Raw genomic sequence first — 15,070 nt, forward strand, 5'->3', positions numbered from 1 at the left:
TCCTGGACTGTCTGACCTGCTGTAGCCAAAAAAGTTTCAAGAAGAGAAATTAAAGATAAAATAATTTAGATTAAACTAAATGTATCACCTTTATATTTAGTTAAATTCCAAGAATGTAAAAATTTCCATAAATCTTTATTCATCAATGGCTTCCTTTATTTACAAAAAAGTTAAATAGCAGAATAAGAGATAGGGGGTCTGAGTCTGCAGACTTTGGTGCTGAATACATATTACTTGAGTAAAGTTCCAGGTTTTAAAGATGCCTCTGTGACTCGAAAGAGCAGAATTTTTTGCACATGCTCAGATCAGATAGCATCCCAAATAAACACGAAGCAAAGATTTTATGAAGCGGGCGGCAGAAAGGGAAAGTGTTTTGTTTTAGCTCCTTGGGTAGAACATTGCGTATTTGGACGTCCGGAAGCCCAGCAGATCCCTCATCTCGTTGCGAAACTTGGACAGGTCTTGGCGCAGGTCATTTAGATTTTCCACCGTGGCCTGGTCTGTGCTCTGCATCTTCTGCCGCGTGGAGGTCAGGTAACGATGCACCAGGCAACACATGATCTTCTGGTAGTTCTCATCACGCTTCTGCTTCAGGTTCTTCCACTCCTGGATGGAAACAGCGGTGAAGGAATTAACAGTGATGGGAAGTTATAGATTAAACTTAAATGGTTATTTTGGAAATATGTAGGGAATAATCAAAATCATTTTTTTTTACCCTTGAAGCCAGTGACACAAAATGCATGTTAAAACAAACCTCATTTATGGAAAAATGCATTCTAAAATCAAAGTACTGTAATTTGTAATTTGGTAGATTATTTAAATCTTTATTTAACACATTTAAAAAAAGATTTTTATTATTGTCACTGGCCAACTTGACTGTATTTGATGCCAGACAACAACCACAGACTGCTAGGAGGCAAAAATTAGAATTTTAGAGCAATAATGGACACAGATTTCTCTGAAAAATGTATCTCAATTTTTTTTTTATCTCACCTTAAGACTATTCTGCCTCTTCATTTTGCCCTTTGTGGTATGTGAACAGATCCACTTGCTCAAGCTGGTCACCAAGTAGCAGACAGTCTTTGGTGAGGGGAGGATATTGAAAGGTGGAGGCAGAGTACACTTGTCATCAAAATAGCTGAGCCAGAGTTTGGCCCTTGCAAACTTCCATTCCTTATCCTCATGATTCTACAACAGACCAAAAGGGAATAAGAACTTTTAGAACATAGCATTCAAAGTTTTATCCAAGTACAGAAGGAATCCTGAAAATGCAGAGCCATTATTTTCATCTAATCAAAATCAAACTGGCGCTAAAGCCAACTGGAAATGAATAAGATGGTTCCAAAGAAACTATTTAACATCTGGGGAGCAATTTATGGAGACATGGAGCAAAACTAAATGTTAACAACAAACGAAAATAGGTCCAAAATTAATTGAAATTGCTTCAGACAAAGGGGAGAATTTTCCTAAAGTTGTTTGGACTTACTGCAATTTGCCTGAAACTTTTATGGAGCATGGCCACCAGCAGCTTGGTCAGCACAATAACAACCACAATGTTGTAGGTGCCTATGATCATGGCACCAACAAAAGAGCGCAGCTCCTCTGTGTAGTTGATGCGGGTGACAAAGAGTGCAACATGTGCCAGGGAGAAAATGTACCAGAACAAGGCATAGCAGGTCCCAATAAACCTGGAAGACAGAAGAAGCTGGTATATGAACACTTTCCACATCTATCAGAAGGATTTAATGATATAAAGCAAAAACTAAACTAACACAAATATGCAAAAGTTATTGTGAAGACTTTAATTTACAACCTGACTTTGACCATAAAACTGTCTTTCACACAGCTAAAAATTAAATAAATATGACACACTCCCTTAAGCCTCAATTAACAAAAGAATGAATGGCTTAATTATCTATCCATCTATTACACTTTATCCTGTTCCAGATAATGAGAGCTGGGGCTTATCAGAGCTGTAATAGGGTGGGGGGGACTTACCCTGGGCTTATTTCCAATTGGCTGAATTATTTCCGGGATAATGATTACTTGGAAAGATCATTAATTATAATACACACATTGCAAGACTCCACTTAAGATGCTTGTGATATCTTCATTGAATCACTTCTAAAGAGACTCTTTCAAAGATATCTCCCTGAGAAGACCTACACAGACATAATATGGTGTTTTACTTAATTTATTTTCAAATTTTTGAATTAGTTGTTTGTCAGCTATAGTAACATGTATGTTTTTATGATATTGCCATATTACTGTGGTCCTGAAGTGTCACAGTAATACAAAAACCCCAACACTTCATAACAAAAATTGAGGAGTGTTGTGGTTTTTGTATTGATGTAAGACTTCAGGGCCACCATACCATATGGTTAATTAAATAAATCACTAAAAAGTAATAGATTACTGTTTAAAAAAATAATCTATACTGGTCATGTGCCCTGCGATGGGCCGGCGACCTGTCCAGGGGGTACCCTGCCTCTTGCCTGCTAACTGCTGGGATGGGGTCCAGCTTCCCTGCGACTAAGGGGTATAGAAAATTGACTTTTTTTTCTTTTTTTGTTGTTGTTATGTGGTTGTCTTTAAATTATTTCATGCTTGGTTCGGATCATGTTTGACTCTACTGATATTAAGTGAAAAATATTCTGAACGTTCATCACTAACGCCACCATGGTTCAAAATAAGAACTCTTTGCCCGTACGTGTGGAATGCATCATTGCTCTGCTGCTGGCAGAATATGCCCTCACAATCCTTGGAGGATTTCTTGAAAGGGTCTTTGTGGTCCTTTCCGTAGAGCTGAGTGAGTCCAATGGTGAAGGAGAATAACACCAGCAGGAACAAGCCCAGAAACTTGCCAAACTCCTGCAGCATCTGACCCATGGAGATCTGTGGAGACACAGAGATTTGTCTGTTATGTTTCTGCTGCTTGTTTGATCAAATCGTGTGTTCATAAGTTATCATCAAAGGTAAAATTTTTCTTCAAATAATCCTTCAAATGATCCTTAATAATCTTGGATGGTGCTGGCGGTGGTCTCAACTCTCATCAGTGTGATGCTGCTTATGTTCTTGTCACAGAAAAACTTTGTAATTCACTAGATTTGACACATCTATAACAGAGAAGCTTGATAATATTGCGATATCTTAAATTCACTAAGTATGTTTGCAAGCTTTTCTTTACCCATCACATGTAGCCATAAAATTTTAAAGTCAAATATTTAAGATAAGATCTCACATTTACTTCTTAAAAATGGCATTAAAAGTGCAAATGCAATGGTTCTAACAGAATGTTTTCATCTTTATTGATTATCTTAATTTCAGTTTCTTCAAATAGTTACTCAGCTTCTGTATTTGTCTACTGAATTTTGACACAGGTATTTCTTTCCTAATGTATTAAGATTAGAAAGACAGTGCTGAAGTTGCCAAAATGTGATGGTTTGCTGCTTTTTATCCCTTTTTCTGACAGTCTGTAGCTTATTTTGTCACCCATATTCTTGCTTAGCAGCAGTCCCGATTCAGGGAAGTGGAAAAAGCAACATGACGTTTCAGCTGGATAACTCTCACCCAAATGTACCTGAGGTAAGACAGACAAACACGAAGAGTAGAGGGAAGTCTTCTCAGATCACTATTAATAGACTTGTGTGGCCTATCTGTTTAAAAGGATGCTTGAACCTTCCCTTACAAAACACAAACTCACCGTGTCCAGTGCGACCACTCTGCCCGCACCTCAGGGTGAATGACGACTGGAGTGTTTGTGCTGAAACCCACCCAGCTTGTTTGATCAAAAGGGTTGGTTTGTTGGGGTAATTCATCCACTTGTCATTTTTAAATCCCCCCTTGTGCATTCCTCCTCAGGTAGCCCAACAAGCCTACTGTACAAACACATCATGAATGTAATAGCTCCAAACATTGACTAGAGGAGGTCTGCTGTGTTTAAAGTAGCTGAAATGCACATACAGGGAAACACCATCAACTAAATAGCCCAATAAGCAAACATTACATGTTAATTCATGAAAAGAGGATCTTAAAGTGGCAATTTTGGCTGACAAATCTCTAAGAGCACTTTCTTATTTTACTTTAAACTCTAAATGCACCATCCTAAAGTAAAAAAATCAAAAGTCTATTGAAATTTGCATGTATTGCAAAACCATGGCATTACATAAGTCTAGAAGACTTAAACACACTGAGGTGACCATCAGTTATAGCAGATTGATGCTTTCAGTGAGGTTAAGTCTAGGCCGTGAGCATGCAGATGCACGCACCTTCAGTCACTCTTTCCAAACCCAGCAGGGGCCATTACCCGGCAGACATATGAGCTGGCCTCTTCAGGAAAGACAAATTCAGAGAAACTTTCATTGCTGAAGCCCACATAGTCCTGACTCACCGTCTGAGTGTGTGGATCTGTGTGCATACACATCAGTGGGGGCTTGTGAGTGCAGCTGGTTGAAATACTGGCTTGTTCTGATATCAGGAGAGTGCTGAAATGTGTGGGTGCGTGTGCATTAGTGGAGAGGTGTGTCTGCCATGTGAGTGTGAGTGAATGCACAGCCACATCTCTTTCCGAAGCTAATCATTTTTCCGTCCTGCCAAGCCAGACGCTGATGTCACGGCCTGAGTGGAAGAGCAGTGAGGGAGGGGAAATGGAAGCAGACAGTGGAGATTTAAGCAGAAACGTGTTCATTAGCAATCTACTGAGCACCCTTAGTGTTTTATTACCCAGCCATGTAAAATGCATTGACTTAATGACAGGAAGGCATCCCAAAAAATAGACGACCTCACTGCAACACCTGAGGACTGCTTTATGTAATACATGTCACGCGTGGAGGGAAAGTTCTAGACTGTCAGCACAGTCAGATGTTGGCTGGTTCTATCTTTTCTTTAAGCCAGCTGGCTGATCAAATGCAATATCATTATTTAATAATAGACACCTTTGGGATGGTAACTGTTAAAGGGGTTTCACAGTAAATTTGCAAACCAGATTTTTGGCTTGTTTTGACAAGAAAAAAAAAACAACAAAAAACATAGAAATGCCCATCTGCTTATTGTCTCCAGGCTATAAAGCTAATCATATGCGGCTCTACTGAAAAATATTTCTGTCACTTTTTGCTGCCAGTAGCCGTTGGCAAATTAATGCATGTTTTTCCAAGACTTGAGCTTCTAGTCTGCACTTAATCTGTAATGGTCATGTTGGTTGCATTTAAGATGTTTGTTTTTGAAAATGTCGCAAAATGTAATCTTGTTGGACCTGAAAATGTTTCATGAACAACTGCTGGACAACAAGAGAAAACAGCATCCAGCAAGTTATGTGAAAATATGTCCAAAAAGCGAGGAAACGTCTTTAGAAAGGTTTTTCAGATGCCGCTGACTAAATTCAAGGACAATTTCACATTTATTGTAAAACTATTCGCATCTCAGCTAAATTTGCTGTTAAGATGGCTACAGATCATACAGGCTGCTAGAGTGTGACATAATTAAATCTAAAACCCTTCAGCTTGAAATCTGAAATATTTTAAGGACTGTTTCGCAGTCAGAAAGCAGTCACCCACTGATCATGACAGCAGTGATGCAAATGATGACAAACTGCAAGCCTTTATAATGATGAGTTCAGTTTATTGTGAGCATATTACCACATTCATCTCCTGCCCAGATTCCCTGTGCTTATACTAAACACTTATGATGATGTTATCATAATGCTCATCACAGCTGGCGGCATGCTTAATATGGGCTTGCCCTTGAGTGTTCACATTCACTAAGAGAGGAAGAGAGTGGGCGGTACAAGTGTGTGCCTGTGTGTTTCTGTGTGTGTTGCTATGGAAAGTGATAAAAAATAGGGAGTTGTTTTATAATAATTGTATAAGTATTAGTTTTTTATTCCCTTATTTAAAGTGAATATTTCACAAAATCCCAAGTGCCTTTGTCTCCACTGCTTTCTTACCTGTAGTGGCCCCAAAATGGAGCTGGTTGTGTACATGAAGAAAAGTCGCAGGTAACTCAGCACATTGGCAAAGGCAAAGAGGCCCTCAGCCACCAGGATGGGATGGAAGGCGTCCCAGTCCTTCCTATTGAACATCTGGTCTTTGAACTGCAGAGCAAATAAACACTTTTATAACACAAGTTTAAACAAGCTAAACTGTGCTGATAATGACCCCATGAACTACATGGTTCTGTGCTCGGCCAACTTTTCTTAGAACACTCATAGCTATGTTTTTTTTTTGCATATTCTTGAAGATTTGTTGACAAATTTTTTGCTTGGCTGTGGTAAGGCTCTATATTACCACATTCATCTCCTGCCCAGATTCCCTGTGCTTATACTAAACACTTTTTTTAAAACTTATCCTCCTTTTTAAATATTTTAATGTAATTTATTATTTTATTGTGATTCCTGCTATGTGTTGCTGCCTTTTCCTATTTCTTAATATCTGTAATGCTTTTGGTTTATGTAAAGCACTTTGAATTGTCCTGTACATGAAATGTGCTACACAAATAAACTGCCTTGCCTTGCCTTGCCTCCAATAACTCCCTGGTGAATAGGGTCAGATTATGGCACTACGTTCACAAAGAATGAGTGCAATGCACAGCTTTTTAGATCTTGTAGCTGTTTGCTGTCACTTGAAATAGGTTTCTCTTTGTATTGTTGTCAGTCTTTTTGCATTACTCGTGTTAACAGAAAACTGTACTGTTAAAAACAATAATAGATGATGGCTTGCCATCTGCATCAGCTCATAAAACTATTTTTCTCCTATTCAAGCGAACCTTTCACCCTGTCAAAATTGGACAGATCCTAAATATTATCGTTCCAGGTTGGTGTGGACTGCACACAAGCATGCCTTCATAACCTGAGCGTATTCTCACAATCCTCATAACCCTGTGAGCTTTGCAAATGGACACAATAATGCAACTGTAAAATATCCCGTAGAGAGTGTAAATTATACTTCTATTAATCTTATTGATACTGTGGTGTTTACTTAATAATCGCTTCCAAAGTCTTCCCTAAATTTAATATAAACAGAGATGTAAACACAATTAAATAAACTGTGAGGAAGCCAAGGATTAATGATGAACTACTTCTGTTTTTTTCAAGAAAACGGGAATAAATCAGTTTTATCCAGTATTAGTCAGTTTTCTGCCCTATCTGGAGTAAAGAAAAAATATAGCTATCAAACCTCTCCATATAAGAAATGTGTGTGTGTGTATTGTGATGTGTGTGCACCTTGCTATGAGCAACAATCTTGAGGGCGAAGGTGGCTAAGTACAGTGAATTCATCACAAAGCTCAGCTGGTTCCTAGACTCGTCCAGAAAGTCTTCCAACCCTTCGTACCACAGACGCTTCACATCCGACCACACCATTCCTATAGAGAGCAGAAATTCACCATCACACACATATATTACACACACATACAGTGTGACTGGAAAAAGGCATTTTGCTGTCATCTGGAATATTTTAAAATCTTTTCCAGATTCAGCCATAAGTCATCTCACAGAGGGAGCCCTGGGGAAACAGGAATGTATGACACAAAAAAAGGGAGATTAAGGTTGTGAAAATGTGTCAACTATGAGATTTAGAGATGTGTGTGGAATTTAATAAAGATGAGTGCGAGTGTCTTTTCTTTTCTTGTACTAATAGAATTCCATTCATTCTACATATATCGAGGATATATGACGAATCAAGGTGTGGTGTGTCAATGGAAGGCAAGCAAAGCAGAGACAAGCTCTGACACAGAAAGCTCATTTCTTTGAGATCTATGGCAGAAATCAAAGCAAGATGCACACATGTAGCCAAATGGAAATGTACACTTGAAATCTCACAACATCTGAATTCCCCATTAATTTGAAGCATTTGGCTCAGTGGAATAGCAGAATGGATAGAGCAGGAGAAAGATGAGAGGAGAGAGGAAGAGAGAACAATGAAAAGCAAAAAGGAACAAAAACATCCGTTTTAACTTGTGATTGCTGGCTGGAAACATCCAACTCATGTAGGGACTGTAATAGCTGCTGCTCACATCCTAATAACATGAGGATGTTAGCAGAGGATAATCATTAGCAATCTCATCCTTTCCATTACGCCCATCTCACTTGATGTGATGATGCTGCAGGGCCCCTGGAGTGCAAATCTTGCAGTGTTTTGAAATGAGGCAACTTTAAAAAAAAAGAAAAAAAAAGCTGAAAAAGTTAAAATTTGCCTTTGATGTTAAACTTTTGCAGTACTTAAGCAACTGCTTTAACTAGAAGTGTGCTGAGAAAACCCATTATACTTTACACTAATGACTCAACTACTGTTGTCACTCCCACAGCATACAGGACAAATTGGAAATCACCCCACAACCATTTTCATAACTGCTTCTACATCCTTTACGCATCATGTCAGGTTTGGTTTTTGGGATGATTAATCAACCTAGTAATGAAAGAGATGAAACGTATAGGACAGAGTTGCTGAGAAGCAGGATGCTAGAACCACATGCACAGCAAGGCCATTAAGGAGACTGAATGTGCATGATAATGGTTTCTTGGCAGAGAAGGAAGGTAGGGAGTTCCCTCTCCAGAGAGATAGAGTTCATTTCTAACTGTCACTATCTAGCCACAACTGATGAGCTAGCTTGTGCACGTTTATGCAAGAATGTTTGCATGTATACGGAGCTTGTTAATGCCAGTGTTCAGATGGACCACAGGGGAGAGAAACCACCATTTGTCATGTACAGCCTGATAAGATTATAGATACAGGATACTAGACTTTAGGCAGACATTAGCAGCAGTCTTGTGATGTTAAAATATTAAATTTTGGTTTTTAGAATTTGATTCTTATTCTATTTTCTATCTATAGCTCTAATTTGTGTATTAAGAGATAAATAATTATTCAGTTATAGAAATCTGACCTCCAAGTATTGAAAAAAAATAAATAAAATAAAAAAATAAATAAAACACACACACACACACACACACACACTGAGTGCATCATTTACTGGGTAAAAAGCTGACCTATGATCCAGAGGATGAGGAGGTAATCAATCATCTCCAGTGCGGGACCCATTTCGTTTTTCTTGCCCTCATTGTAGACCAGAGAGTACAGGTTGAGCAGTAGCAGGAAGGTGAAGTAGGAGGCGCTGTGAATGATGAACTTAACAAACGGTGTGTGGATTATCTGGCCGACTCGGGAGCGTGGCACCACCAGGTAACAGACGGAAAGCAGCGGCCAAAGTATAGCCACAGTCAGGACCGTGGCCATCTTTAGACAGGTGTGTTTGCGCCTGTAGCTAGCCGTCTCTCCGAACCAGACGGTGTTGAGGAACTGCTGGCAGTTGGACTGAGCCACAAACTGTAAAGATAAAAACAGGAGGAAATGATGGAAAGAAAAACAAATATGATATTTAATATGAGCAGGTCCATTTCAACTGAATGCTACATCATTATTTATTCCTTGGAGTGGAACAAATCAAATAAGGATCTTTTGTTTTAGCTTCATGTACTCTTACATGTACCTTTTGGAGAGATCTTATCAATGTTATTCTTCAGCAAAAAACAGTGTTATTAACTGTACAATGACATATGAGTCAAGACTTCAAAGTGATCCTGGCAATAAATCATCCCACAGCTCCAAACAAAAACCTTCAGTTTATCTTTTAATCTAATTGCCTGGAGGAAGTACTTTCAGCTGCCAAACTTATTTCCCAAAGACAAGCACGTGAAGTTCTGCAGCAGCTGTTAAATTTGACAGCTGCTGCAGTAAAAAGATCATAAACGGCACGTGTTATTGTTTTCTCTCTACAAATGTCAGGATACTGACTGAAACCAGAGGTCGTTTCATCAGCTAACATATGCTGCAGACTCGACACTTTCACTAACAAACCTCTTTTTGGTTGTACTTGATGGCAAGTTTAAGTCGGCTGAGGTTCATGCGTTCCTCCAGCAAGCCTCTCTTGTCAACATGATCCTCGCTGGACGTGTGATTGAGAATCACTTCAAGCTCCCGAGAGTTTCGAGCCTGAGCCAGTAGGTCCTTAGCAAACATCTTGCACTGCTTTGCCAGCTCTTCATAATCATTCCTGGAATAAAAAAGAGAGATGTAATCAGAGCTGATTAAGGATCTTAGCTATAAGGTAAGAGTTTTAGTACACATCTTTGAGAGCCTGTGACCGTTTCTCTGCTAGCAAGACACGTCGGATGGATGCGCAGCAGTTGACTGTACCTGAACTCCACCTCCACAAGACTGAGCTCCTTCAGGTCAGCACTCAGCTCAAATGCTCTGAGTATGGGGTCCTCCTCAGTCAGCATGATGAGAGAGGGGCTGGCCAGGCAGCGGTAGATGTCAAGACGGAACCTGAAAATAGATGATTTTTGTTTAAAGGACGAGGCTATTGAAATGTTTGGTAAGGAAGAGAAAGCAAAAATTAAACAATACAACAGAAATTTTGGATTGAATAAAATCTTTACCAGTCCAACATGACAGCATATGTCTCCAAGCAGTATGTCTTTGAATGTACAAACATCCAATTCTTTTAAAAAGACACCCTTTATTTTGCTTTTTAAAAGGTAAAATAAAGTAAATGGTCTGTACTTATATAGCTCTTTTATCCAAAGCGCTTTACATGTACGTCACATTCACCCATTCACACGCACACTGATGGCTGAAGATGCCATGCAAGGCGCTCAACCACCACCCATCAGGAGCAATTATGGGTTTGGTGTCTTGCTCAGGAACACCTCGACATGAGCTTTGCCGGGCCGGGATCGAACCAGCAACCCTTGGGCTACAGGACGACCACTTTACCCACTGAGCCATACCGCCCTAACGCTAAATTGCAATTCATTTAATTGCATAGGAATGGTCATACAATAAAAAGCATCAACATTTTTAACCTGTGGGCAGTGTCTATTAACACATCTGCATCTTAACCCCATGTGAAAGTGAATTTCTAAAGGAACTGAAAGATTCCTGATTATAGGATGTCATAATGATGGAAAAGGATTCAGGAAGACTGGTGTCATAAAAAATCAGGAGAACTGCAGTATTAATAAAGTGGGTAAAGGACAAGATGCACTAGTAATAGTAATTAAGTAATGCAAATGTAATTTTCCTCATTTTAATCCATGTGCTACTTTTACAGTTTAGCTCAGAAAACCTAAACTTAGAGTTCTAGACTCACACAGGTGCTGAGTTTCTGCAAAAGCAGTTCAGAAAGTGTGCCGGACAACCTCTACTGACGCCATCCATGAAAGAAAAAACATCGGTTGCTTGCTTTTTTAGCTGAAACTACAACATAATATTAAATGTTAATAAAAACTGAGAGAACATTCTTTGCCAGGACTGCCACTGTGAATACAGATAAAGAATTAAGAAGATTATATGAGGCAGGACGTGCAAAAGATAACAAATAACAGTCTAACAAGAAAGCAAAAGCTGTCTAATAAGATAACTCCCAGCATTCAAAAGTTTGGCAGAGAAGGAAGTTTATGGGGTTATCGGAGCAGCATGATATCATGTCTGAAGAACGGCAAGCATTGCTGTCGTAATTTGGTTTCCTCATGCAGACGTTTGGGCTGGTCATGTAAAACTAATTTTTACTGTCAGGCCTGTTTTCAGCATTTCACAAATACCTTGCCATTCAACTCAGAGGTAAAGGGATTGATGTACCATGATGCAGTTCTGCATCATTTCACATTTGAGTGACATTGCAAAGGGCTGCATTTACTCCTGTTGTGCACTGCAGAAGTGTACAGATGAGAGAAGAGAAAATGGAGAAGCATTCGGTGTTCTGGCTGCTTCATTTGTACCTACTCTGACCTCCATGTTGTTTGGCAGAAAAACTGCAGACTGATTCATTTAGTGTGATATGTGGGTGGCTACAGTGCCCTGCTGGGAGAATAAAACTGCCCAGCGGAGGAGATTAACCAAATCTCATCTGCAAGCTGAGATGGTATCAGAAACTAAAGGAAATGGAAAGGACTGAGGATATGCTGCTGTTGTTGCTCTTTGTCTTCAAATTACAGCTTGAATTTAAATTATATTTCAGTGCTGAACAACTACAAATAGTAGAGGAGTAACAGAGAACTGAATAGATCATTTGTGTTCACTCATTATACTGTAAAAACGGGGGGCTAAAAGCATTTGTAAAAAAGCTCTGAATATTCCACATAAGCTTGCATTTCAAGACACTGAGAAGACTTTTAAAAGGAGCCAGAATGTTTCAGAAATAGATCCTTTGATAACTGATTTAGAGTAGTTTTTAAGCGCCTATCTTTGTCAGGAAACTAAAACAACAAAAGAATAAGCTGGAAGAAAAAGATGCTGACTTTTCCATGTTACAGTAACATTAATCCTCTTAAAACAACTTTCTGGACAAAGCTGTTCACACATTTTCTGAATTCTAAACTTGGCCTGTACCTGGAGTGCCGCAGGCTATCCTTCTTGTTTTTAGCATTGCACAGCGTGCACTCGCACCCAACAGCATGAGGTCGGGGAAGAGAGATGTCCTGTTTGAGTAGCATAGTCAGGATCTCATAGTTGTTTCTATGTGCTGCCAAGATGACCGGAGCCACGTCCATGGTGGTGGAATACTCTGGGTTCTGGATCCGCTGCATCAGTTTCTGAAAAAGATAGCATAAATCTCTAAAATACTGTGCAGAAACAAAAAAGTAATGCTGTTCTGTTATCTCAATCTACAAGGATTTTTTGTGAAAAAGGATTTCTGAGCAAAAATTATTTGGGACTTGCAGCAATTGAGGGCTTGGAAGATCGCCTTGGCCTGTGGTTGAGAAGGATGTCCACAGCTCCGACCACTTCTGAGTCTATGGCCACCAGCAAGGCGTCTGTCGCCTTCACAGAAACAAAAGCAGAATTTTAAAAAAAGAAAACGTGCAGAAAGAATTTGCAGTATATGTATGTGATGGTTACCTGGCAGCCATGTTCAAGTAGAAGCTGCAGGATATCAAGATTCTCATTCTCAATGGTGATGGTCACAGCGTCTCGCCCCAGCACGTCTACGCAGTTGATGTTAAGCTCGCCGTGCCTGTTCTCTTCCAGTAGTTTCTTCACCATGTAGTAGTCACCTGGCAAGCACATCAGAGAAAAAATACTAAGAACAGAATCCACTAGTTAATTCTTACAAATTCAGCTCAATAAGACTCATACACACAGTGGTGGTTGCAAGGCGAGCACGCCAACAGAACAGGATCTGCTCCAGCAGCCCCCTTAATCTTGTATAACAATAACATCTCCCTCAAAGGGCAGTTTCTGTTGCTGTGCCATGTTTATAGAGACTTTATATGGTCACAGTGGTAGTTACTGACTTGCTCACCCAAAACAACCTCAACCTGTGCAGCGTGCTACACCTATCAATGAAACATTCTTGTCAGACCTGACTAGCTGAGAATAACCATGCTGCTTTGCTATTTTACGCACACAACGTCTGTCTTGCCTTGTTTCTCTTCATTTTGTTTGCTTTACCTCTCCATGTTGGAAGCTGAGAGGAGCCAGCAGATCAGACAGGGGAAACTTTCAGGGTTGCAGCATTTAGCTAAAAATATATTTGAACCCCCGTGGGCAAATGTTCAGAGTTAACATGTAGGCAGCTGCTGGAGTTATTCACTGAAAAAAAGTGGTATGAATATACAGTTTGTAGGCCGTACATATAGAAGGTAAGAGCATTTATATAATATTAGTGGAAAATATAATATTGGATAATTATAGATTAAACAAAAGATGAACAATGACAAACCTTTCTCGCATGCCAGCAGGAAGAGCTTCTCATCCAGGGTGGTTTCCTCTTTCACTTCTCTCACGTCTTTCAAGGCCAGAAATTTGTCCGGAGAGGAAGCGTCCGTGCCCTGGTACAGAGCTGCCATTACGACGGAGAGCGAGTACGGACAAACACTGATGTGCATCCCACTAGAAACCTGCGACCATCACATAGGAAAGCCTGCCATGTTTGGTAACTTTAGAGGAATCTTTTTTTTCTTTGTTTTTTTTAAGTCCGTCGTGAAGGTTTACAGCGTCGTCATTATCACAAACGCTCCTACAGTCGCATGTCAGCCGTGCTTGTTTCTTCTTCGTTCGCTTTTCGTGGTTAAATATCACCTCTTCTCGCCTGGTTTAGACTTTAAGTCACAAATTAATCGAGGCAAATGGCTGCTGGAGTCTGACGAAGCGTCTCCTTCACCGTGTTTACATGCACCATCTTCTCACTCTCAACGCAGGCTCGCTGAGTATCATTTTGGTCCTGATGCTGCTCATGGGGATTCTAATGCGCATGCTTGCTCCTCCACCTGCGCGCGCGGTCGCTTCGCAGGCACAAAGCCGTGATGATTCATGGTTACGTAACAGTACTTCTTTGTACTGTTTGTTGATCATAGTCTGTACAATGGGCAGCATCAGATATGCCTAAAAGTACATGTAATTCTTAACTGGAAGTAAGCATGTCATGTCATATCTGTCAGTACACACACCAGAGATGACGCAGCATCGGAACATAGTTAGATGAACACATTATGGCAGTGTAGATGCATATGATCACATTAATGTGACAGAAAAAGACAATTTCTGTGGTTTCTGGTATGTGCAGAACTGTGTGCCCACATCAGCACACAGACATCAGTTAAAGAGAACATCACTGTGTAATGATGTGTTTGGAAGTGCTTGACGACGTTTACTGCATATAGGAAAGACAATGATATAGAGGTTCTGTAAATAGTTCACAGCAGCCTGTGAAGAAGCTTGGTAGCTCTCTTCATGGATCCTGTGCTTTTCAGATTTACAGTAAACAGCTTTAGAAATAATAACAAAGGACGTGAGATGCTGCTTTCAGAAATTTGTCATGGCAGTAAGCTATTACTTCACAATGGACCGAAAAGAACAGCAAAGCTAATCAAATCCTTAAATTGTTTGCTAAGCAGTAATTATCATTTCCTACACATATGCGATACAGTATGATTGCATGCATGAAAGGAGGAAATATGAGCAAATCAATATTATCTGTGCAGCAATATTTAAATGCATTACTACCTGTTACAAATAACCTTAGTGTTTAGTATGACATAAGATGAGTACATTGCAAAACCTATGAAGCTCTATTT

At 39.7% G+C, this 15,070-nt stretch overlaps 1 protein-coding gene across 1 annotated transcript; it reads right to left on the reverse strand.

Annotated features, from left to right (window-relative positions):
- Window positions 1-118: 118 nt before the first annotated feature.
- On the reverse strand, window positions 119-14,265 carry trpc1 (transient receptor potential cation channel, subfamily C, member 1). Its single transcript, XM_041968329.1, has 13 exons — window positions 13,717-14,265; window positions 12,894-13,048; window positions 12,714-12,815; window positions 12,384-12,586; window positions 10,188-10,319; window positions 9,849-10,044; window positions 8,981-9,317; window positions 7,217-7,356; window positions 5,942-6,088; window positions 2,711-2,895; window positions 1,487-1,688; window positions 994-1,188; window positions 119-606 (listed from the first exon to the last, which is right to left on the reverse strand). The coding sequence occupies exons 1-13, from the start codon at window positions 13,880-13,882 to the stop codon at window positions 379-381; spliced, it is 2,388 nt and encodes a 795-aa protein (XP_041824263.1). The 5' UTR covers window positions 13,883-14,265; the 3' UTR covers window positions 119-378.
- Window positions 14,266-15,070: the final 805 nt, after the last annotated feature.

Source organism: Melanotaenia boesemani, chromosome 18, assembly GCF_017639745.1.
Source record: "Melanotaenia boesemani isolate fMelBoe1 chromosome 18, fMelBoe1.pri, whole genome shotgun sequence".
In the NCBI taxonomy this organism is placed as follows: domain Eukaryota; kingdom Metazoa; phylum Chordata; class Actinopteri; order Atheriniformes; family Melanotaeniidae; genus Melanotaenia; species Melanotaenia boesemani.